The sequence below is a fragment of the Macaca mulatta genome, chromosome 10 (genome assembly GCF_049350105.2).
Source record: "Macaca mulatta isolate MMU2019108-1 chromosome 10, T2T-MMU8v2.0, whole genome shotgun sequence".
NCBI classification, from domain to species: domain Eukaryota; kingdom Metazoa; phylum Chordata; class Mammalia; order Primates; family Cercopithecidae; genus Macaca; species Macaca mulatta.
In genome coordinates, this window is record NC_133415.1 from 86,148,858 (window position 1) to 86,172,046 (window position 23,189).

Here is a 23,189-nt window from a genome sequence, read left to right on the forward strand (position 1 = left end):
GAAAACTGCAAGTCCTACTGCCGTGGGGCCACTGGCTCATCTCCATAGACAGCCAGGCCAGGAACTGTTAGCTGTGGCATTATTACATAAGATACATTCACTCCTAGGAAAAGAACAAATTCGCACCTGATAGAGCACGTGACAAGGAGAATCACATCTGCCTGAATGGAGAGAAAGGAAAACAAGGAAAATTACAATCTTGGAATCTTGGATATTAGCCTTGTACAGTTCCTGCCCTACAGCTCTTTATTATTATTTTTTTTTTCTTTTTTTTTTTGAGACAGAGTCTCACTCTGTTTCCCAGGCTGGAGTGCAGTGGGGCAATCTCGGCTCACTGCAACCCCTGCCTCCCAAGCAGTTCAAGCAATTCTCCTGCCTCAGCCTCGGATTACAGGCACCCACTACCACGCCCAGCTAATTTTTGTATTTTTAGTACAGATGGGGTTTTACCATGTTGGCCAGGCTGGTCTCAAACTCCTGACCTCAAGTGATCCACCCGCCTTGGCCTCCCAAAGTGCTAGGATTACAGGCATGAGCCACTGCACCCACGCTATTATTTTTCTTTAACTATTTTTTTCCTTTTTTTTTTTTTTTTTTTTTTTAAATAGAGAAGGGAGTCTCACTCACTTGCCCAGGCTGAAGAGCAATAGCATAACCATAGCTCACTGCAGCCTCAAACTCCTGTCTTCAAGCAATCCTGCCTTGGCCTCCCAAAGTGCTGGGATCACAGGCATGGTAACCCACACCTGGACATTTTAACCATTTTTAAGTGTACAGTCCTGTGGCATTAAGAACATCTGCAATTTCATAACTATGCATTTTCCATAACTTTTTCATCATCTGCAACTAAAACTCTGTACTCATTAAACAGTAACTCTCCAACTTCCCTCCCCACAGCCAATTCTTAACTTAGCTCCTTGCCTGAAGGCGCACATCACCATAAAAGTTTCAAAAACAGCTGGAACAACTCAGTACAACTCAGTCCCATGGTGAACACTTCACCCAAGGGAACTCCCTCTCACCAGGGGGCACCCTGCTCCTGAAACTGCACCTAAGAATGGGCACAAATGCAGAACCTTGCCCAGGTCCAGGAAACAAAGGAAATAGGAAATGCATGTACCTCTTGGAGGTTACTGGTCCGCAGGTAGCCACTCTTCTGTAAGATGGACCAGGCTATCTCTGTGTCATTCACATTCATCTGGCAGCCATAGGTCTCAAGGTAGACTGCAGTGAGAGGTTGGGGGGAATCCATGGTAGACAGACAAGAAGGGGCCTCATGTCTCAGAAGGTCTCCCTCCCAAATGATCTAGAAATATCTGAGGCATCTGGTTATCCACTGAGTCCCCTATTGCCTCAATCCTAAGATAACATAAATTGCCAGATGTACCCCCAAATTAATGACAGACCTTCAGAACAAAAGAAATACCATATTAGGCTGGGCTCAGTGGTTCATGCCTATAATCACAGTACTTTGGGAGGCTGAGACAGGAGAATTACTTGAGCCCAGGAGTTTGAGACCAGCCGGGGCGACATAGGGAGACCCTGTCTCTACAAAAAATTTAAAAATTAGCCAAGTGATACATGCCTGTGGTCCCAGCTACTCAGGAAGCTGAGGAAGAACTGCTTGAGCCCAGGGGTCTGAGGCTGCAGTGAGCCATGATCACACCACTGCACTCAGCCTGGGCAACAGAGTGAGACCCTGTCTCAAACAAACAAACAAAAATACCACATTATATATCCACACCAATTACAAGGCATGTTATCTTTTTTTAAATGGGGAAAACATGTACCTGAGAATCAAGGAAATATAGTTTTAAAACCAATTAGAAAAGGAAAGACTAGGCCAGGCGTGGTGGCTCACGCCTGTAATCCCAGCACTTTGGGAGGCCAAGGCGGGTGGATCACTTGAGGTCAGGAGTTCGAGACCAGCCTGGCCAACATGGTGAAACCAATGTCTCCACCAAAACACAAAAAATTAGCCAGGTATGGTGGTGTGCACCTGTAATCCCAGCTACTCAGGAGGCTGAGGCAGGAGAATCACTTCTCAGGAGGCAGGAGGCAGAGGCTGCAGTGAGCTGAGATCGCACCATTGAGCTCCAGCCTGGGTGACAGAGTGAGTCTCAAAAAAAAAAAAAAAAAAATGAAAAGAACAGAAAAGGAAGGACTAGGTGATAGTGTTTATCAGCCTGAAGGGAAAATAAGTTTAAATCCACATGTTACACTCCTCCTCAAAATAAAGAGGTTTTCCAGCCTCTGGAAGTAGCAGCAGTGGCCAGAGGGTACATAAAGTCACAAAATTAAAATGAGGCCTCTTCTTAGAGTAACTTCATCTTAAATGAAAGCAAGGCTATATTATGAAGTAAAACAAATTTTGTACACAGTGGTAGGAATATGAATTTCACATTCTGGCAGCTGTCGCCACCAGCAGGTCTTATTTCCAGACTCCAATAAATTCCAACTAAAAGTTAAGAGCCGAATGATAATAAGCTTTTGCTCAAATGATTCTCCCACCTCAGCCTCCTGAGTAGCTAGGACTACAGGTGCAGGCTATCATACCTGGCTAATTTTTTTATTTTTTGTAGAGACAGTGTTTCACCATGTTACCCAGGCTGTTCTTGAACTCCTGGGCTCCAGCAATCCACCCATCTCGGCCTCCCAAGGTGCTGGGATTACAGGCATGAGCCACCGTGCCCGGCCAAGTTTCTTGATATTAATATTATTGGGTGGAGTCTGATGATTCCCACAGCCTTCCCACACTGTTAACCTTCCAAGCCAGGTCTGTAATAAAAGAATCACGCCAGGAATGACAGAAAGGAGCAAGGCAGGAAGCCCAAAGGGATAAGAGAAGTAAAACCAACCTTTTCTCTGCCTTCCAAGAAGTTCATCCATCGTGAGATAGGGAGGTGGGTCTTCTACTTCTGAAGACAGCTTCTCCTGAGGAGCTGAGGCACTTTTTAAAAAATGTTGAAAAGTCGGTCCAGCGGCCAGCCTGGAGCTGAAATCCTTCCGAGCTCCATCCTCCTGCCTCTCTGGACTGGAACATGTGGTACTAGAGAGACTGCTGTGTGCCCTGCACATCCTCAGCGACAGCCAAGACACAGAGGCCAATGGCCCCCACCCCAGAGACCTCTGCACTTGGAGGACACACTGTAAAGGGTGCATGGCACTAAACAGCCCACGGTCTGCAAAAGAATGACAGACATCACCAGCATTTATTGAACACTATGGACAGAACACTGCTCTGAGCACTTCAGTGTATACATCCATTTACCCCTCACAAAAGCCCATGATGAAGGTATTCCTAATAATATGACCTTTGTTTTACAGTTGAAAACACGGAGGCAACTTGCCCAAGACCACACAGAGGAGTGCCAGAGATGAGATGCAAATCCAGGCAGCGTTTTCAAAACAAGGGGTGGTAGAGATGAGATGGAAAGCCCTGACAAAATGACAAAATAGCACCTTGTGCCAAGACCAGTTCCCAAGGCTTTAAGTGTATTAACTCATTAAATCTTTACAGCAATCCTAGGAAACAGACACTATTATTGTTCCTATTCCGAAAGACATAGGTTGAGGAACTCACCTAAGCTCCTACAGCCAGTAAGCAGTCAAACAAGAACTCAGGTAAAAATCCACATGGATGCAAAGCCCGTGCCAATACCCATCTTGCTACACTGCCTCTTAATACTGTGAAAACCACTCACTGTCTGAGGGCATCTTCCTTTGAGTTCCTTCAGAAGGAAAGCATCTAATGTGAGGGCACTGTATGCCTGATCAGTGACTCCTTCTACCCTTTAAGAGTCTTGGCTGGGCGCAGTCGCTCATGCCTCTAATCCCAGGACTTTGAGAGGCCGAGGCAGGAGGATCACTTGAGGTCAGGAGTTCAAGACCAGCCTGGCCAACATAGCAAAACTCCATTTCTACTAAAAATACAAAAGTTAGCCAGATGTGGTGGCACGTGCCTATAGTCCCAACTACTCAAGAGGCTGAGGTAGGAGAATCGCTTGAACCCAGGAAGCAGAAGTTGCTATGTACTGAGGTCGCACTACAGTCTGGACAACAGAGCAAAACGCCATCTCAAAAAAAAAAAAAAACAAGAGTTTCAAACTACTACCTTCAAACTTTCCACCCAGACCCTCTCACACTTGGTTTAGCAAATAACACAACCTTTATAGAGAACAATTTGCCACTTTCCATCAAAATTACAAGTGTGCAAAACATCTGACAGAGCATTTCCACTCATATTTATCCTGCAGATAAATCTATACACATACAAAATGACCTATGTATAAAGACATTCAGTCTAGGCATGGTAGCTCACACCTGTAATCCCAGCACTTTGGGACACTGAGGCTGGTGGATCACTTGAGGCCAGGAGTTCGAGACCAGCCTGGCCAACACAATGAAGCCTCATCTCTACTAAAAATACAAAAATTATCTGGATGTGGTGGCACACACCTGTATTCTGAGTTACCCGGGAGGCTGAGGCATGAGAATCTCTTGAGCCCAGGAAGAGAAGGTTGCAGTAAGCCAAGATCACGCCACTGCACTCTAGCCTGGACAACAGAGTGAGATTGTCTCAAAAAATAAAAAGATATTCAATGCAACAGTGTTTCTAATAGCAAAAGAAAGGGAAAGGTCTAAATGTCATCAATAAAGGACTAGTTAAGTAAGTTCTGGTACATCCATACAATGGAACAAGATACAACTGTTAGAAACCAAGGCTGGTGGCCAGGTGCAGTGGCTCATGCTTGTAATCCCAGCATTTTGGGAAGCTGAGACAGAAACATCACTTGAGCCAGGAATTTGAAACCAGCCTGGGCAACATAGTGAGACCTCATCTCTATAAAAATAACAAAAAATAGCCAGGCACAGTGATGCACACCTGTAGTCCCAGCTACTAAGGAGGCTGAAGTAGAAGGACTGTTTGAGCCCGGGAGGTCAATGCTGCAGTGAGCCATAATCGCACCACTGCCTGGGTGACGGAGTGAGACCCTAGCTCAAAAAAAAAAAAAAAAAGTGAGGCTGAACCTATACGTGACAAAGGCGAGGAAGTAAAATGCTCCATGCTACCTACATTATACTACTGATGAATCTGTGGGGAAAGCGGGTAGGAATATTGAGGTACCTATTTGCAGGTACATCCAATATCTCTAGAGTGCATAAGAAACAATAGTTGCCTCCCAGGACGACTTAGGTGACTAAGGTACAGGAGATGAAGCCATACTATTTACTTTTTTTTTTTTTTTTCTGACTAAGGAAGAATTCTAGGATCACCATATATTTTTAATGGACCCCCTGACTATGGCCTACCACACTCCAGCCATGCCACACTTCTTTGTATTAATCTTCACTAGCTTGTAGGATTTTACACACGCTGTTCTCTGGCTGGCATATCTTCCCTCTAGTGGCTGTATAACACCTGTGATACTTTCAGCTTTCTTCCTCTGGGAAGACTGCTCTGGCCATCACCCTCGAAGTCTAGGGTGGGATCCTTCTCTGGGTTCCCAAAGCTCTCTTCTAGCTCTCCATCACAAGACTCATCACACTTTGCTGTTATTACTGATACTTCTGCCAGCCCTAGTAAACTGGCAGGTTCCTGTAAGCAGGGAACAAGCATCATTCATTTCTACACCTTCACCATCTCCCATTGTGGTAGCTGCCTCATGGCAGGTGCTAAACATCAGTGGTTCCCAACCTTTTTGGTACCAGGCATCGGTTTCATGGGAGATAATTTTTCCACAGACAGGGAAGCAGGGGTATGTTGAAACTGTTCCACCTCAGGCATTTAGATTCTCATAAGGAGTGTGTAATCTTGAGCCAGTGCGGTGGCTCACATCTTTATAATCCCAGTACTTTGGGAGGCTGAGGCAGCAGGATTGCTTGAGCTCAGGAGTTCAAGACCAGCCTGGGCAACATGGCAAGACCCCGTCTCTACAACAAATTAAAAAATAAAAACTTAGCCAGCCATTGTGGTGTGTGCCTGTAGTCCCTGCAACTGGAGAAGCTGAGGTAGGAGGATCACTTGAGCCGGAGATGCAGAGGTTGCAGTGAGCCGAGATTGTGCCACCACACTCCAGCCTGGGCAACAGAGAGAAACCCTGTCTCCAAAAAAAAAAAAAAAAAAAAGTAAATGGAATGCACAACCTAGATCCCTTGCATACACGCAGTTCACAATAGGGTTTGTGTTCCTATGAGAATCTAATGCCACGGCCGATATGACAGGAGGCAGAGCTCAGGCAGTAACACCAGCTTGCTGCTCACCTCCTTCTGTGCGGCCTGGTTCCTCACAGGCCACGGACAGGCACCATTCTGCCACCTAGGGTCAGGGGAACCCCGCTATACATGTGTAATGAGCAGATGTGGCCCATTACATTTCCAATGAGATCACCTGCCACATCTGCTACTAGCACTCAGGAGCAATGCCAACCCAGTTTCAAGTGTCACAGAAGAACAGCCTTAAAGTGTGAGCTTTAAAATAGCCCATTTCTACTCCATAATTGCTGTGTGACCTTTGGCAAGACAAATTTCTGTCTCTGAGTCACCAATTCCACTTGTGTAAAATAAGGATAAAAGCAGCACTTACCCCCGCCCCAAGAAGTGCTTTAAGAATAAGATATTAAAAACCCAACTTGAGATACAGTAAGCGTTCACTAACTGCAATTCACAGCCCACACCCCCTTTCATGGAGAGTATTAGAGCATCCTGGTTAAGAGTATGGACTCTACTAAAAATACAAAAATTAGCCGGGTGTGGTGGCATGCGCCTGTAATCCTAGCTACCCAGGAAGCTGAGGCAGGAGAACAGGAGAATCGCTGAAACTCGGGGGGCAGGGGCTACAGTGAGCCGAGATCGCGTCACTGCACTCCAGCCTGGGCGACAGAGCAAGACTCCGTCTCAAAAAACAAAAACAAAAACAAATTAAAAAAAACAGTATGGACCCTAGAGTCTGAATCTGACCCCACTGCTGCTAAGCCAGCTAAACCTTAGGCACCTGTCTTAAACTCTGGGAGCCTCTAGATGGGGATAATAGCACCTATCTCCATAAGCCTACTGTGGGATCAAACGCAGTAATACAAGCAAAATGCTTTGCATAACACAGTGTAGAAGCCTCTCTGCAGGCTCGAAATTAATTCTGACAGTCGGCAATGAGGCTAGAACAATAGTGTACAACAACATCCCAAACACTTTATTGGCTGGTTACAATGCGTTAGGCATGGTGCAAAACATTTTCCGCGAATTATTACCTATAACCCTCACAGCAACCCTGTGAGGCAGGCTGTACTGTCAACCCCACTTCATGGGTGGCGAAGCGAAGCCTTGGAAGAAGTGGAGGTGACCTGTCCAAAGTCACACGGGGTTAGGCGGCGGGGTTAGGGTACGAACTCCGACAGCCTGACGCCAGGCCCCACGCCGTAACCACCGTGCCATCCTCCCTCTTGAACACCGCGCGCTTCCCGGGATCCGCGGCCCCTCCTGCCCCAGGCGCCACTCAAAAGCAGGTGCGCAGCCCACCCTGGCGGGCGCGCTGCTCACCTCCCGCAGCAGCAACAGTGCCCGGGGTCCCGCAGCGTTAGTTCTGCCGGCAAATCGGGTCCACTCACCGGTCCGCCGCTGGGCTGATACACAAGCGACTTCCGTTCCGCCGGTACTTCAGGCCGGGTCATTCTAACGGAAGTGCTTCGTTTTTACAGTCCGGGTGGACCCAAAGCTCCGTGGCGGCGCTGAACTTTAAGGCAGCCTCTAGCCACGGGCTTAAGAGGCAATTGAGCGCCTCAGCGTGGGTGAGTGCAAATGAAATGTGCGCTAAATGTCAGATACATCGGATGTGGAAGAAGAAATGTCAAATGGTGTCAAATAGTTCATATATGTTTATATTGATTATGTGCTGCAATAATTGTTGGGACATATTGGGTACATTCGTTGAATTTTTTTTTTATTTGTAGCTATGGTGACAGAAATATTTGAATTAAGTTCACCTGTTGTTTCTTTTTACTTTTTCAATGTGGCTAGCAGGGAGTAAAAAATTGGTGTGGTCATGGCTCACTGCAGCTGCCGCCTCCCATGCTAAAGCAGTCCTCCCACCTCAGCCTCCCAAGTGGCTGGGACTACAGGCAGGCGCCACCACGCCCAGCTAATTTTTTTTTTTTTTTGGAGAGACGGGTCTACCCGTGTTGCCCAGGCAGGTCTCAAACTCCTACCTAGGCGCAAGCCATCCTCCCACCTTGGCCTCCCAAAGTGCTGGGATTGTAGGTGTGAGCCACTGTACCAGGTCCTTACTGGGAAATTTTAAGTCACCTAAGAGGTTCATGCTCTATTTCTATTGGAGGGTGCTGCCCTGTAGATTAATGACTTCCTGATTCACATCTCCAGCTGGACCCTCCCTGCAGTTCCAGAGCCATAGCTCAGCTGCCTACTTGACACTTCTTGGGTGTCTGATGACCATCTCTATCATGAACTCTTCATTTCCACACACGCACCTTCACCAAAAACCTGTACCTGCCATTCTGGCCCATCTCAGTAAATGGCCCAACCATCCTTCCAGGTGCACTAGGAGGAACTGAATGGTCATTTTCTTCACCTCCCTGGATCCCCACGTTCTACCTGTCAGCAAGCCCTGTCAACTTTAACTACAAAATGTCAAATCTGTCTACTCGGTAGCTACAACTACCCAGGCCACCACTGTCTCATCAGAAACAATCACAGTAGCCTGCCAACGGTCACCTTGTCTCCTGAGAACAGTTTCCCACACACTGCCTAAGGGAATTTGTCTGTTTTATTAAATCAAATTATATCACTCCTCTCCTGAAAACTCTCCGTGGCAGGCTGGGCATGGTGGCTCATGCCTGTAATCCCAGCACTTTGGGAGGCCAAGATGGGCAGATTGCTTGAGCCCAGGAGTTCTAGACTAGCCTGAACAACATGATGAAACACCATATCTACAGAAAACACAAAAATTAGCCTGGCGTGGTGGCGGGTGCCTGTGGTCCCAGCTACTCAGAAGGCTGAGGCAGGAAGATTACTTGAGCCGGGGAAGTTGAGGCTTCAGTGAACCATGATCTCAACACTGCACTCCAGCCTGGGTACCAGAATGAGACCATGTCTGGAAAAAGGAAAACACAAAAACGGCCAGGCACAATGGCTCACGCCTGTAATCCCAGCACTTTGGGCAACTGAGGTGGTTGGATCACGAGGTCAGGAGTTCAAGACCAGCCTGACCAATATGGTAAAACCTCATCTCTACTAAAAATACAAAAAAAAAAAATTAGCTGGGCATGGTGCCACATGCCTGTAGTCCCAGCTGCTCGGGAGGCTGAGGCAGGACAATTGTTTGAACCCGGGAAGTAGAGATTGCAGTGAGCCGAGATCGAGCCTCTGCACTCCAGCCTGGGCGACAGAGCAAGACTGCGTCTCAAAACAAAACAAAACAAAACAAAACAAAAAGCTTAAGAGCTTTCCGTTGCCCTTGCAATAAAATCCAGATTTCCTACTGTGTCCCAGGGGCCTGCATGATGTGGCCCCGCTTACTTGTTTTGTTTTGTTTGTTTGTTTTTGAGATGGTGTCTCACTCACTCTGTCACCCAGGCTGGAGTGCAGTGGCGCAATCTCGGCTCAGTGCAACCTCTGCCTCCCAGGCTCAAGCGACTCTCCTGCCTCAGCCTCATGAGTAGCTGGGATTACAGGCGTGCACCACCACACCAAACTAATATTTGTATTTTTACTAGAGCAGGGTTTCACTATGTTGGCCAGCTTGGTCTCAAACTCCTAGCCTCAAGTCATCCGCCGACCTCGACCTCCTAAAGTGCTAGCATTACAGGCAAGCACCACCATGCCCAGCTGATTTTTGTGTTTTTACTAGAGATGGGATTTTGCCATGTTGGCCAGGCTGGTCTCAAACTCCTGGCCTCAAGTGATCCTCCCACCTCAGCCTCTCAAAGTGCTGGGATTACAGGCATGAGCCACCATGTCTGGCCCCCTGCTTACTTTTACTTCTCCAACCCATGTACTTCTTACCACTTACTTCTCCTACTGTGTTCTCTCTAGTTGACATAGTTCAACTACATAATTTTATTTTGCTCCTTAAATATCCCAAGCAAATGTTTATTTCAGACCCTCTCTCTCTCTTTTTTTTTTTTTTTTTTTTTTTGAGACAGAATCTTGCTCTGTCACCCAGGCTGGAGTGCAATGGCATGATCTTGGCTCACTACAACCTCCGCCTCCCGGGTTCAAGCAATTATCCTGCCTCAGCCTCCCAAGTAGCTGAGATTACAAGCACGTGACACCATGCCCACAGAGCCTCTCTTCTTACTATGATCTTTCTGGAATGCTCTTCTCCAAAATTGTTTCATGGCTGGCCCCTTCTCATCCTTTAGGTCTCAGCATAAATGTCAGCTCTTCAGAGAGACCCTCTCTGACCACTTCATATAAACTACTTCATCACTTCTCATATTATTTTCTTCACCGTATTTGTCACTATTCAAAATGTTGACATTACTTGTTTTCTTATCACTGCCTATTCCTTGGACTATCAGCTCCCTGAGAGGAGGGACACATCGTGTCTTGTTCAAGGCTTTATCCCCGTGATCTACACAGGGTCTGACTCATAGAAGGGCTTAATGAATATTTGTTGAATGAATAAATGACTGCTTTCTGTCTTAGTTTGGGTTCCCCAGAAGCAGACCCTAAGACAAGTATTTTTTTTTTTTAGACTGACTCTCACTGTTACCCAGGCTGGAGTGCAGTGGCCCAATCTCGACTCACTGCAACCTCCACCTCCCGGGTTCAAGCGATTCTCCTGCCTCAGCCTCCCAAGTAGCTGGGATTACAGGCACACGCCATCACGCCCAGCTAATTTTTGTATTTTTAGTAGAGATGGGGTTTCACCATGTTGGCCAGGCCAGTCTCGAACTCTTCACCTCAGGTGATCCACCCACCTTGGCCTCCCTAAGTGCTGGGATTACAGGCGTGAGCTACTGTGCCTGGCTCCTAAGACAAGTACTTGAGTGCAGGTAGTTGATTTGCAAAGTAATCTCAGGAAACACTGGTAGGGTAGTAGGGGAGTGAAACAGGGAAGGGGAGGCAGCCAATAAACATTCTTATCAAGCAACTTTCTTGCAGGCATCTAGGCCTTAATCCTGCTGGAGAACACTGGGAAATAATACAGAACACTGTGCTGGTTAATTATTTGTGTCAACTTGACTGGGCCACAGGTTGCCCAGGTATCTGGTTAAATGTTATTTCTGGGTGTGTTTCTTGAGGAAGAGATTAGCTTTGGTAGACTGCACTCCACAATCTGGATGGACATCATCTAACCCCTCGGGGACCCAAATAGGACAGGAAGGCAGAGCAAGGTTGAACTATCTCTCTGCCTGTCTGCTTAAGCTGAGACATTGGTCTTCTCCTGCCCTTGGACTAGGACTTAAACACCATTGGCACTCCTGATTCTCAGTCTTTTAGATTCAAACTGGAATTTACACCACCACCTTTCCTCGGTGTGCAGCTTGCAGATGACAAATTGTAGGACTTCTCGGCCTCTATAATCACTTGAGCCAATTCCTTATAATAAATCTCATTCTAGATATAAAAATATACATATAGTGACCAGGCACAGTGGCTCATGTCTGTAATCCCAGCACTTTGGGAGGCCAAGGTGGGAAGATCACTGGAGGTCAGGAGACCAGCCTGGCCAGCATGGTGAAACCCTGTCTCTACTAAAAATACAAAAAAATTAGCCAGGCGTGGTGGCAAGCGCCTGTAATCCCAGCTGCTCAGGAGGCTGAGGCAAGATAATTGCTTGAACCTAGGAGTCAGAGGTTGCAATGAGCCGAGATTGGGCCACTGCACTCCAGCCTGGGTGACAACGTGGGACTCCGTCTCAAAACAAAAAAAATTAGCAAGGCATGGTGGCACATGCCTGTAATCCCAGCTACTCGGAAGGCTGAGGCAGGAGAATCGCTTGAACCCAGGAGATGGAGGTTGTAGTGAGAGTTCACCTCCTGATTCTCTCACCTCAGCCTCCCAAAGTACTGGGATTACAAGCGTGTGCCACCGCGCCCCGCCGAACTTCATTTAATTTAAACTGTGATGCACAGCTCAGTAATTGGAAGACTTTAGAATGATTAGAACAAGGGTATGTGACTCTACCGTAAATGCTATAAAATCTGAATACAAATCAAGTATTTCCAATGAAAATTTGACATCTGAGGCCGGGCGCGGTGGCTCACGCCTGTAATCCCAGCACTTTGGGAGGCCGAGACGGGCGGATCACGAGGTCAGGAGATCGAGACCATCCTGGCTAACACGGTGAAACCCCGTCTCTACTAAAAAATACAAAAAAAAACTAGCCGGGCGAGGTGGCGGGCGCCTATAGTCCCAGCTACTCGGGAGGCTGAGGCAGGAGAATGGCGTGAACCTGGGAGGCGGAGCTTGCAGTGAGCTGAGATCCGGCCACCGCACTCCAGCCTGGGTGACAGAGCGAGACTCCGTCTCAAAAAAAAAAAAAAAAAAAAATTTGACATCTGAATAGAGATGTGCTAGAGGTATAAAACATACACTGGGTTTCCAAGACTTAGCGCAAAAAAGGATTATAAAACATCTCACTAGTAAACGCTTATGAGTTGAAGTGATAATATTTTGGGTACATTGGGTTAAATAAAATATATTATTAAAAATTATTTTCATCTATTTTTAAAACTTTTTAAAATGTGGCTACTAGAAATTGTTAAATTTGATAAGTGGCTTGTGTTATATTTCTGTTGGACAGTGCAGGGCCAGAAAGTCTCCAAAGTGAACAAGGGCTTTGAAGTCAGACAGACCTGATTTGAATCCCAGCTCAGATATTTCATAGCTATGTGACATTTGGCAATTTACTCTCCCCTTCTGAGCCCAGGTTTTCTTATCTATGAAACTGAGATAACTGTGCCCACTATATAGGTATATGGTGAGGACCCAGTAAGATAATGTATGCACAGTGTCTGGAAGATCACACTGTCTATATGTTAGCCATGGCTGGGGCAAGAGGGGAAGTGGCCACTGTGCCTTTTTTTTTTTTTTTTTTGAGACTGAGTTTCACTCTGTAGCTCAGGCTGGCGTGCAATGGCGTGATCACGGCTCACCACAACCTCAGCCTCCCAAGTAGCTGGGACTACAGGCACATGCCACCACACCTGGCTAATTTTTGTATTCTTAGTAGAGACGGGGTTTCACCATGTTGGCCAGGCTGGTCTTGAACTCCTGACCTTCAGTGATCCACCCTCCTTAGCCTCCCAAAGTGCTGGGATTACAAGTGTGAGCTGCCACACCCAGCTCGCCACGCCATTCTTAAAAGGGGGCCAAGGCTGGGAATAGTGGCTCCTGCCTGTAATCCTAGCACTTTGGGAGGCCAAGACCAGAGGATTGCTTGAGTTCAGGAGTGTGAGACCAGCCTGGGCAACATGGCAAGACCCCATCTCTACAACAAGTTAAAAAATAAAAAATTAGCTAGCCATGGCGGCACAGGCCTGTGGTCCTAGCAACTTGGGAGGCTGAGGTAGGAGGATCACTTGAGTGTGGGAGGCCGAAGCTGCAGTGAGCCAGGATCCCGCAACTGCACTCCAGCCTGGGCAACAAAGCGAGACCCCACCTCAAAAACAAAAAATAGGGCGGGGGGTGGTGTTCCAAATGAAGGCACCAGACTGCTGATGGCCAGAAGGAAAATGAGTGAGTCTTTGGTGGTTTGGGATGTTGCTTAAAATTTAGTGGATAAGCTGAGAAAGTTTCATTTTCACAAAGAAACAATGCTGCCATTATAAGTAAGCTAAAAGTAATTGCCTCAAAGTCAAGTTACCTGGTCTCAATTTTTTTTGTTTGTTTGTTTTTGAGACGGAGTCACGCTCTGGGGCCCAGGCTGAGTGCAGTAGCGCAATCTCTGCTCACTGCAAACTCCACCTCCAGGGTTCAAATGATTCTGTCTTAGCCTCCCAAGTAGCTGAGATTACAAGCGCACACCACCATGCCCGGCTAATTTGTTGTTGTTGTTGTTGTCGTTTGTTTTGTTTGTTTTTTTGAGACCAAATCTCACTCTGTTACCCTGGCTGGAGTGCAGTGGCGCGATCTCAGCTCACTGCAACCTCCACCTCCCAGGTTCAAGCGATTCTCCTGCCTCAGCCTCCTGAGTAGCTGGGATTACAGGCAGGTGCCACCATGCCCGGCTAATTTTTGTATTTTTAGTAGCAACAGGGTTTCACCATGTTGGCCAGGCTGGTCTTGAACTCCTGACCTCAGGTGATCCACCCGCCTCAGCCTCCCAGAGTGCTGGGATTACAGGCATGAGCCACTGCACCAGGCACATCATCTTTGTTTTATCTCGTGGCTACAATGAAGAAACTGAACCTTTAGAAAGTTAAAAAAAAAGGCCGGGCGCAGTGGCTCACGCCTGTAATCCCAGCACTTTGGGAGGCTGAGGCGGGCGGATCACAAGGTCAGGAAATCGAGACCACGGTGAAACCCCGTCTCTACTAAAAATACAAAAAATTAGCCGGGCGCGGTTGTGGGCGCCTGTAGTCCCAGCTACTCGGGAGGCTGAGGCAGGAGAATGGCGTGAACCCGGGAGGCGGAGCTTGCAGTGAGCCGAGATCGCGCCACTGCACTCCAGCCTGGGCGACAGAGCGAGACTCCGTCTCAAAAAAAAAAAAAAGGCCGGGCGCAGTGGCTCACGCCTGTAATCCCTGCACTTTGGGAGGCCGAGGCGGGCGGATCACGAGGTCAGTAGATCGAGACCATCCTGGCTAACACGGTAAACCCCGTCTCTACTAAAATACAAAAAATTAGCCGGGCGCGGTGGCGGGCGCCTGTAGTCCCAGCTACTCGGGAGGCTGAGGCAGGAGAATGGCGCGAACCCGGGAGGCGGAGCTTGCAGTGAGCCGAGATGGTGCCACTGCACTCCAGCCTGGGCCACAGAGTGAAGACTCCGCCTCAAAAAAAAAAAAAAAAAAAAAAAAAAAAAAGTTAAAAAAAAAAAAAGTTCTGGGCTGGGCGCGGTGTCCTAGCACTTTGGGAAGCTGATGCAGGAGGATCACTTGAGGTCAGGAGTTTAAAACCAGCCTGGCCAACATGGTGAAACCCCATCTTTACTAAAACTACAAAACAGTAGTGGGGCATGGTGGTGGGCAGTGGTGGGCACCTGTAATCCCAGCTACTCGGGAAGCTGAGGCAGGAGAATCGCTTGAACCGGGAGGTGGAGGTTGCAGTGAGCTGAGAACACACCACTGCACTCCCACCTGGGTGACAGAGCAAGACCCCATCTCAAAAAAAAAAAAAAAAAAAAAAAAAAAAATTCATCATTGCTGTTGTCGTCGTGATTTTAGTAGGGAGTCATAACCACCACCCACTCACATCCAGTCAGCACATCGCAGTTTCCGAAGCACCAAACACATTCCACTCCACCTCCCTTCTGCAGGAAAGGGTCCTGAAGCTCTCTAAGATGGCTTTAAAATGGATCCACAAATTATTTGGCATTCCTTTCTTCAAGAAGTGGAGCCTAATTCCCCTCCCCTTGAGTGTGGACTGAACTTAGTGACTCACTTCTAACAAATAGAACAAAGCAGAAGCAACAGTGTATGGCTTCCAAGACTGGGTCGTAAGAGGCACTGTTTGTGGCTTCCTCTTTGCTCTCTCTTCTGTCTCATTGTGGGGAAAGCCAACTGCCATATCATGAGAAAACTCAAGCAGCAGCTCTAGGGTTAGCCCTACATGGTGAGGAACGGAGACCTCCTACCCACAGCCATGTGCATGAGCAGTATTGGAATGGATCCTCCAGCCCCAGTCAAGCCTTCAGATGACTGCAGCCCTAGCTGACAATTTGACTGCAACCTCATGAACGACCCTGAGACAAGAACAGCCCAGCTTAGCCCCTCTCAAATCCCTGACCCACAGAACCTAAGAGATAATGAATATTTGTCATTTTAAGCTGTAAAAATGTGGGGTAATTTGTCACACAACAATAGATAACCAATACACTCTCTTTGGCCCATGTGGTAAAAGTCTGTTCTTCTCCAGGGAAAGGTGCCCCAGTCCTTGGTCTGGTCCATCTTGGGACTGCAGGGGCCACCCCAGGACCCAAAGGCCAAGGCACAGACCACAGACACTGGGCCAGGCTGCCTGTGTCTCACAGGCTGTTTATTTATCCAAGAGTAAGGAGGAGAGAGAGGATGAAGAGAAAAACCAGACTCCCCAAGGTGGCAGGGCTGAGGGGAAAAACAAACAAAGTCTCCTCTTGTTTCTCTTGCCGCTGACCCCAGGGGACTCCAGCTTCAGATGGGACCTCTAGGGGTGGCTTAGGGGCCTCGAGGAGGCCTGGCAGCTCAGCTGTTGGCTGGGGTCAGGATCCGCACAGGGGCAGGTCCCAGACTCGGAATGGCTTCTGTGTACACAAAATATCTCTCCGCAAAAGGCACTGGTGGTGGGGGGCAGCAGGAGGGCCACCCCATCACAGGCAGAGTCCACTCTGTCCTGGGTCTGGGTCCTGGGCCCCGGGCCCCAAGACCAATCCAGTCTCCCTCAGGGGTGGGGTCTCAGAGGCCCTTGTTCCTCTCCTCTCCCTTCCCTCAGCCCAGGGGTGAGCAGGCAGTCGGTGGAGGCCCAGCTCAGGCCATGTCATGGATACCCCTCTTCAGGGCTAGCGCATCCGGTGACTTCTAGGCCAATAGCCCAAGGCGGGTGACTTTGGCCGAGAGGAAGGAGTGGATGATGAAGACTATGGTTTTGGGACACGAGTGCAGGTCCAGCTGCTGCAGGGTGGATGGAGAGAAGAGTCAGGGCCCTGGCCAGCCTGGCCTCCAAGAGTGCATACCCCCTCCTCCCCAGGGTGCAAAGGCAGCCCCTCACTCACGATCTCGCCTTCAGCACCTCCAAAGTCCAGGAAAAGGAGACTGGCACCATCATCTGAAGACATCTGCAGCTTCTCAAAGGGCTGTCGCAGGAGCACAGCTCGGGCTGCACCTGGCTCAGCCGCCCACAGTGTGAAGCCCTTGTCGATGTGCACAGACAGGCTGCAGGGACGCCCGTTCCATGTGCAGGCTGCAGGGAGGGCACATAGGTACAGGCACAGCTGGCACCTCAGACACTACACCCCAACCTCCAACCCCCACCGCAGCTTACAAAGTGGGGCCTGAATGCCTCCAGGGACGGGAGGCTCACTGTTTGTCGTGGCACCTGTACACCCACCCTGCAGAGAGTCATCACCCCCACCCTCAGAGGACCTACACCCACTTCCAGTCCACAAGTAGAAAGGGGGAGCTTAAAATCTGCCATGGACTGGAGGCTCACTCCTGATAAAGGCATCATCAGATCGACCAAGCACCGCCCTTGGAGACCTGCAGAGTTGCCCAGCTAAATTTAAATTTCAGATAAACAATGACTAATTTGGGCATACTTCTATGAAAAAAGTATTCATTGTTAACCTGAAATTCAAATGAGGCTGGGTGTCCTGTATTTCCTCTGGCAACCCTACCCCAAGTGCCATCTCTCACATCCTCACCAGCAGATTGACAAAGCTGGAGCAAGAAAACCCCAGGGAGAAGAGTCTCTGCCTGCCAGGGCACCTGCACATCCAAAACAGAGGGCCCAAACCCAACTTCCTTTTTTTTTTTTTTTTTGGAGAAACAGTCTCACTCTGTTACCCAGGCTGGAGTGCAGCGGGCACAATCTCAGCTCACCACAACCTCCACCTCCCGGGTTCAAGCGATTCTTGTTCCTCAGCTTCCTGCATAGCTGGGACTACAGGCACCTACTACCATGCCCAGCTAATTTTTGTATTATTATTATTATTATTTTTTTTTTTGAGACAGAGTCTTGCTCTGTTGCCCAGGCTGGAGTGCAGTGGTGCAATCTGGGACCACTACAACCTCCGCCTCCCAGATTCAAGCAATTCTTCTGCCTCAGCCTCCTGAGTAGCTGGGACTACGGGCACCCGCCACCACACCTGGCTAATTTTTGTATTTTTAGTAGAGACAGGGTTTCACCATTTTGGCCAGGCTGGTCTTCAACTGCTGACCTCAAGTGATCCACCTGCCTCATCCTCGCAAAATGTTGGGATTACAGGCATGAGGCACCACACCCAGCCAATTTTTGTATTATTAGTAGAGATGGGGTTTTGCCATGTTGGCCAGGCTGGTCTCAAACTTCTGACCTCAGGTGATCCACCCACCTTAACCTCCAAACCCCATTTTCTGTCCCCTCCTGAAGTGCCCTAAAGAAGGAAGCTTGAATGCCCCTGGGGATAAGAGGCTCATTACCAGAGGGACACTCCCAGATCCTCCCAGCACACCTGTAGACACCTCCTGCACACCCTCGGCGGCCCGGTGACAGCCATCCACCAGCTGGCGGGTCCAGGCAGCCAGCTCCTGCGGTGACTCCACGCTGAACAGGTGAGTGTCCACACCGTGACGCGTGCCCGTGCGCAGGGCAAAAGAGAGCTCTGCATCGTAGGGCACTGAGCCCTTGGAGGGGCCTGAGTGCACCAGTCTGGGGGTGAGGGGCAGAGGGCTGAGCATGAGGCCTCGGGCAGGGGGCAAATAGTTCTGGGCAAAGGGGCCAATGACCTGGGAAAAACCCTGTAAATCCTTTACCACCTAACAGGACAGGACTTGCCAGGGGGCACTGATTGACTCAGCAGGAGACATCTCCTGCCACCCTCCCTGTCGCTCCCTTGGCTCCGGCTACACTGGTGTCCTCACACACACCTAGCACACGCCTGCCTCAGCACCTCTGCGTATGCTGTTCCCTCTGCCTATACACGCTTCCCTGATTATCTCCATGGCTCACTCCCTCACTTCCTTCAGATGTTAGTTTAAATGTCACCTCCTCTGAGAAGCTTTCCCTGGCCTGCCAGTCCAAAATAGCACCCTTGTCACTCACTAGCCTTACTTTTTCATCATGGTACCAGAAATTATACTTTTTATTATTTGTTTTTGTTGGTTTTTCACTGTCTTTTTCACTAGGATGTCAGCTAGGTTAGAAATGTTGATCTTGCGTTCACCACTGTATTCCCATTAAGTAAAACTATGCCTGACCACAGTAGAGGCTCAATAAACATTTGTTGCCTGACTTGAATCACTTGATTAGGTAGACAATCCAGGACCTAATTATCCCTAGTAGCCAGCAGGCTCCTGATACATGGGCCAGAGCCAGCCTGAGGTAAGGAGACATGGGTGACAAGGACTTCAGACCCCTGCAGCTTGACTGTCACTTGCTGTGTGGCCTTGGTAAGCCAACTGCCCCTCTCTGGGGCAGACCTAAGAGTTCTGCCCCATATCCCTCTTTGTTCCTCCCTTCACCCACTCTTTCTCCTATAGCTCACTTCCCCCCCAGACTTCTGCTGACGCCAGCCTTCCACTTTCCAGCCCTGAGCTGCAGACCCCTGAGTCCCCAAGCTTCCTATCCAAGCTCCCTCTCCATCCCACACACACTCTGGACTTGACTCAGCATCTTGCTCCAGCCTCCTCCCTTTCCACCCCCACCCCCAGTCCCACGCTCACCCAGACACCAGCTCCAAACCTCCTGTTCATTCCAGACCCCTCCTTCACCCGCCCCATCTGGCAAGCACGGAGCCCTGTTAATTTTACACCCATGTGGTTTCCAATGCCAATGCTGCCTTTCTTCTCCATCTGCTCCTGCCGCCCACTTCCACCTCCCCCAGCCACCATCATCTCTCCTGCACGACTGCAGCGCTTCCCCACTTCCATCCTGCACTCTCCGCTGCATTTTCCACGTGGCAGCCACAGGGATTCTCTTAAAGCAACCAGAGCACCTCGCTCCCCAGCTTAAACCCTTCAACACTGCCAAACTCTTAAGATAAAGCTAACATTCCTTAATCAGACAAAAGAAGCTCTGCAAGATCAGGCCCTGCCAACTCCCTTCTCTCCATTTCCTGCATGAATTCTGGTTGTCACAAACTCATAGCCCCATGAACACGCTATAGCCCTTCATGCCTCTGTACCTTTGACCATGATGTTCTCTCTGCATGGGATGCTCTTTCACCCTTTCTTAAACAGAAAACTTCTACTCATCCATCAAAGTCCAGCTCAGATGTCACCTCCTCCCTGAAGCGTTCCTCAACTACCCCTACAGAGTTAAGTGGCTCCTACAAACTCTGCACTGTAATGGCTGTTCCTGGGTCTGTCTCCCCAATCAGACAAGGTTCTCTCTGGAGGCAGCGACTGTTGGGGTCAGCTCTGTGCCCTCTGACCCATGCAGCATAAGGCATAAGTGTCAATGAATGAGTGGCTAGCGGGGACCTTATGTCCTTTTGTTCCAAGCACCCATTTTACAGATAAGGAAACTGAGGCCCAGACAGGGCAGAGACTTGCTTCAGGTCACCTGGGGAATAGCTGAGGGTGGACAGGGCTGGAGTTTCCAGCTTCTGGGGCCCTGCTGGAGCATCTCCCGGCAAGTTCTGGGGGAGACATACTGCCCCTGCCCATGGGTACCTGGTGGCGATGAGTGGGGCAGTACGGACTGGCCGGCTCAGGGCCTCGCGGGTCTCAGGGAGAGAAGAGTAGAGGAGCAGTTCCTTTTCAGTCAGCAGGGCCAGGGTGGGGGCCGTGCCCCCACTGGGCAGCTGCAGGGGACAAAACAGCAGTAAGGATGGGTGGGGGAAGAGAGGGCAGAGGGCCAGGGTGGGGCAAGGTAGCCGGGGCACTGGGAACAGGGCCAGCTCCAAAGGAGCAGAAGAGAGGGAGGGATAGGTCCCAGGCCCAGCAGGCACCTGCTCAGTCAGCCAGCCAATCTGCTTGATGTCCTGGCTGGCAGCTGTGCTGGTGGCTGCCAGCAGTGCCTGCAGCTCATCCTTGACCCGCAGCATCAGAGCGTTGACCTGGGCTTGGATGGCACTCCCCCACGACCTCGCGCTGGCCTCATCCTTGGCCCTCAGGAAGAGGGTGTCTTGGCCTTCTGCCGAGCAGATCTCCAGATACCTGCAGGCACAAATGGGTGGAGGCAAGGACCTGACCACTAGGCTGCAGCTGCCCAACCCTGGCCCAAGAAACCGCACCCACCACCAAACCAGAAGAAACCAGGGGGATGTCCCTGAGAATCAGGAGCGACCCTCACTGCTGGGCTCCAGCCGCAGTTGCTGTGGCCTCATGGGGCATAGGGACAAGAAAGTGTGAGACACACATACATATTCATGTATTTTGTGGGGATTTTGTTTTTGAAACAGAGCCTCGCTCTGTCACCCAGGCTGCACTGCAATGCCCCAATCTCGGCTCACTGCAATCTCCGCCTCCCAGGTTCAAGCGATTCTCCTGCCTCAGCCTCCCAAGAAGCTGGGATTACAGGTGCACGCCACCACACCCAGATCATTTTTGTATTTTTAATAGAGATGGGGTTTCACCATATTGGCCAGGATGGTCTTGATCTCCTGACCTCGTGATCTACCCGCCTCGGCCTCCCAAAGTGCTGGGATTATAGGCATGAGCCACCGTGCCCGGCCTTATTTTTTTTATTTTTAGTAGAGATGGGGTTTCACCATCTTAGCCAGGCTGGTCTCGAACTCCTGACCTCAAATGATTAGCCTGCCTTGCCCTGCAAAATGCTGGGATTACAGACATGAGCCACCGTGCCTGGCCTACACATATGCATATACACACAAATACACACACACACTCAAACATGCACGATGGTGTGATGGGGCCTAAATTATTGCTGTGTGACCATTCCTAATCTTGCCCCTTTCTCCTGGTTTCTAAGGAACATCCTCTTCTGGGCCAGCTCCCAGGTTCTCCTTGTTGCACAGAACCGAACTAATTCACTAATAAGAGCAGGAAAAAAAAAAAAAAAAAAACTAGGCTGGGCATGGTGGCTCATGCCTGTAATCCCAGAACTCCGGGAGACTAAGCCAGGAGGATGGCTTGAGCCCAGGAGTTCGAGACCACCCTGAGCAACAAAGTGAGACACTCATCTCTAAAAAAGAAAAAAAAAAAAATTTTTTTTTTCTATGAGATGGAGTCACGCCCTGTCATCCAGGCTGGAGTGCCGTGGCACAATCTCTGCTCACTGCCAGCTCCGCCTCCCAGGTTCATGCCATTCTCCTGCCTCAGCCTCCTGAGTAGCTGGAACTACAGGCACCTGCCAGCATGCCTGACTAATTTTTGGCATTTTTAGTAGAGACGGGGTTTCACCGTGTTAGCCAGGATGGTCTCGATCTCCTAACCTCATGATCCGCCCGCCCCGGCTTCCCAAAGTGCTGGGATTACAGGCATGAACCACTGCGCCCGGCCCAAAAAAAAATTTTATTTTTAGTTAGCCAAGCATGGTGACATGTGCCTGTAGTCCCAGCTACTTAGAGGCTGAGGCAGGAGAATCACTTGAGCCCAGGAGTTTGAGGCTGCAGTGAGCTATAAGGGTGCCACTGCACTCCAGCCTAGATGACAGCACAAGATCTCATCTTAAAAAACAGAAAAACAGGCCGGGCGCAGTGGCTCATGCCTGTAATCCCAGCACTTTGGGAGGCCGAGGCAGGTGGATCACCTGAGGTCGGAGTTCAAGACCAGCCTGACCAACATGGAGAAACCCCGTCTCTACTAAAAATACAAAATTAGCTGGGCGTGGTGGCACATGCCTATAATCCCAGCTACTAGGGAAGCTAAGGCAGGAGAATCGCTTGAACCTGCGAGGTGGAGGTTGCGGTGAGCCGAGATCGCACCATTGCACTCCAGCCTGGGCAACAAGTGTGAAACTCCGTCTCAAAAAAAAAAAAAAAAAAAAACACAGAAAAACAGACCGGGCGCGGTGGCTCACGCCTGTAATCCCAGCACTTTGGGAGGCCAAGGCAGGCAGATAACCTGAGGTCAGGAGTTCAGGACCAGCCTGACCAACATGGAGAAACCCCATCTCTACTAAAAACACAAAATTAGCCGGGCATGGTGGTGCATGACTGTAATCCCAGGTACTAGGGAGGCTGAGTCAGGAGAATCGCTTGAACCCGGGAGGTGGAGGTTGTAGTGAGCTGAGATTGTGCCATTGCACTCCAGCCTGGGCAACAAGCGTGAAACTCCATCTAAAAAACAAAAACAGGCCGGGCGTGGTGGCTCAAGCCTGTAATCCCAGCACTCTGGGAGGCCGAGGCGGGCGGATCACGAGGTCAGGAGATCGAGACCATCCTGGCTAACACGGTGAAACCCCGTCTCTACTAAAAAAAATACAAAAAACTA

General features: G+C 49.5%; 2 protein-coding genes across 37 annotated transcripts in view; both read right to left on the minus strand.

The window, feature by feature from the left end:
• Positions 1-14,919, minus strand: part of CDK5RAP1 (CDK5 regulatory subunit associated protein 1) — a 50,264-nt gene extending 35,345 nt beyond the window's left edge. For 5 of the 30 annotated variants that reach the window (XM_077951466.1, XM_015149198.3, XM_077951461.1 and 2 more), the window contains exons 1-4: positions 7,537-7,628; positions 2,859-3,182; positions 1,121-1,224; positions 127-161 (exon numbers count right to left, since the gene is read on the minus strand). In XM_077951466.1, coding sequence (XP_077807592.1) covers positions 127-161; positions 1,121-1,224; positions 2,859-3,162 — 443 coding nt within the window. In that variant the 5' untranslated portion in view covers positions 3,163-3,182; positions 7,537-7,628. Of the gene's footprint in view, positions 1-126; positions 162-1,096; positions 1,225-2,858; positions 3,183-3,583; positions 3,732-5,698; positions 6,102-7,247; positions 7,341-7,536; positions 8,242-14,711 lie in introns of those variants that run through there. The other 25 variants (XM_077951482.1, XM_077951458.1, XM_077951463.1 and 22 more) reach the window with 20 other exon arrangements.
• Positions 14,920-16,123: 1,204 nt separating this feature from the next.
• SNTA1 (syntrophin alpha 1) overlaps positions 16,124-23,189 on the minus strand; it is a 35,445-nt gene continuing 28,379 nt past the window's right edge. The window contains 5 exon segments of one of the 7 annotated variants that reach the window (NM_001266239.1): positions 16,124-16,766; positions 16,868-17,055; positions 18,305-18,501; positions 20,466-20,596; positions 20,744-20,951. In NM_001266239.1, the coding sequence (NP_001253168.1) occupies positions 16,674-16,766; positions 16,868-17,055; positions 18,305-18,501; positions 20,466-20,596; positions 20,744-20,951 (817 nt within the window). In that variant the 3' untranslated portion in view covers positions 16,124-16,673. 7 annotated transcript variants of the gene reach the window in all.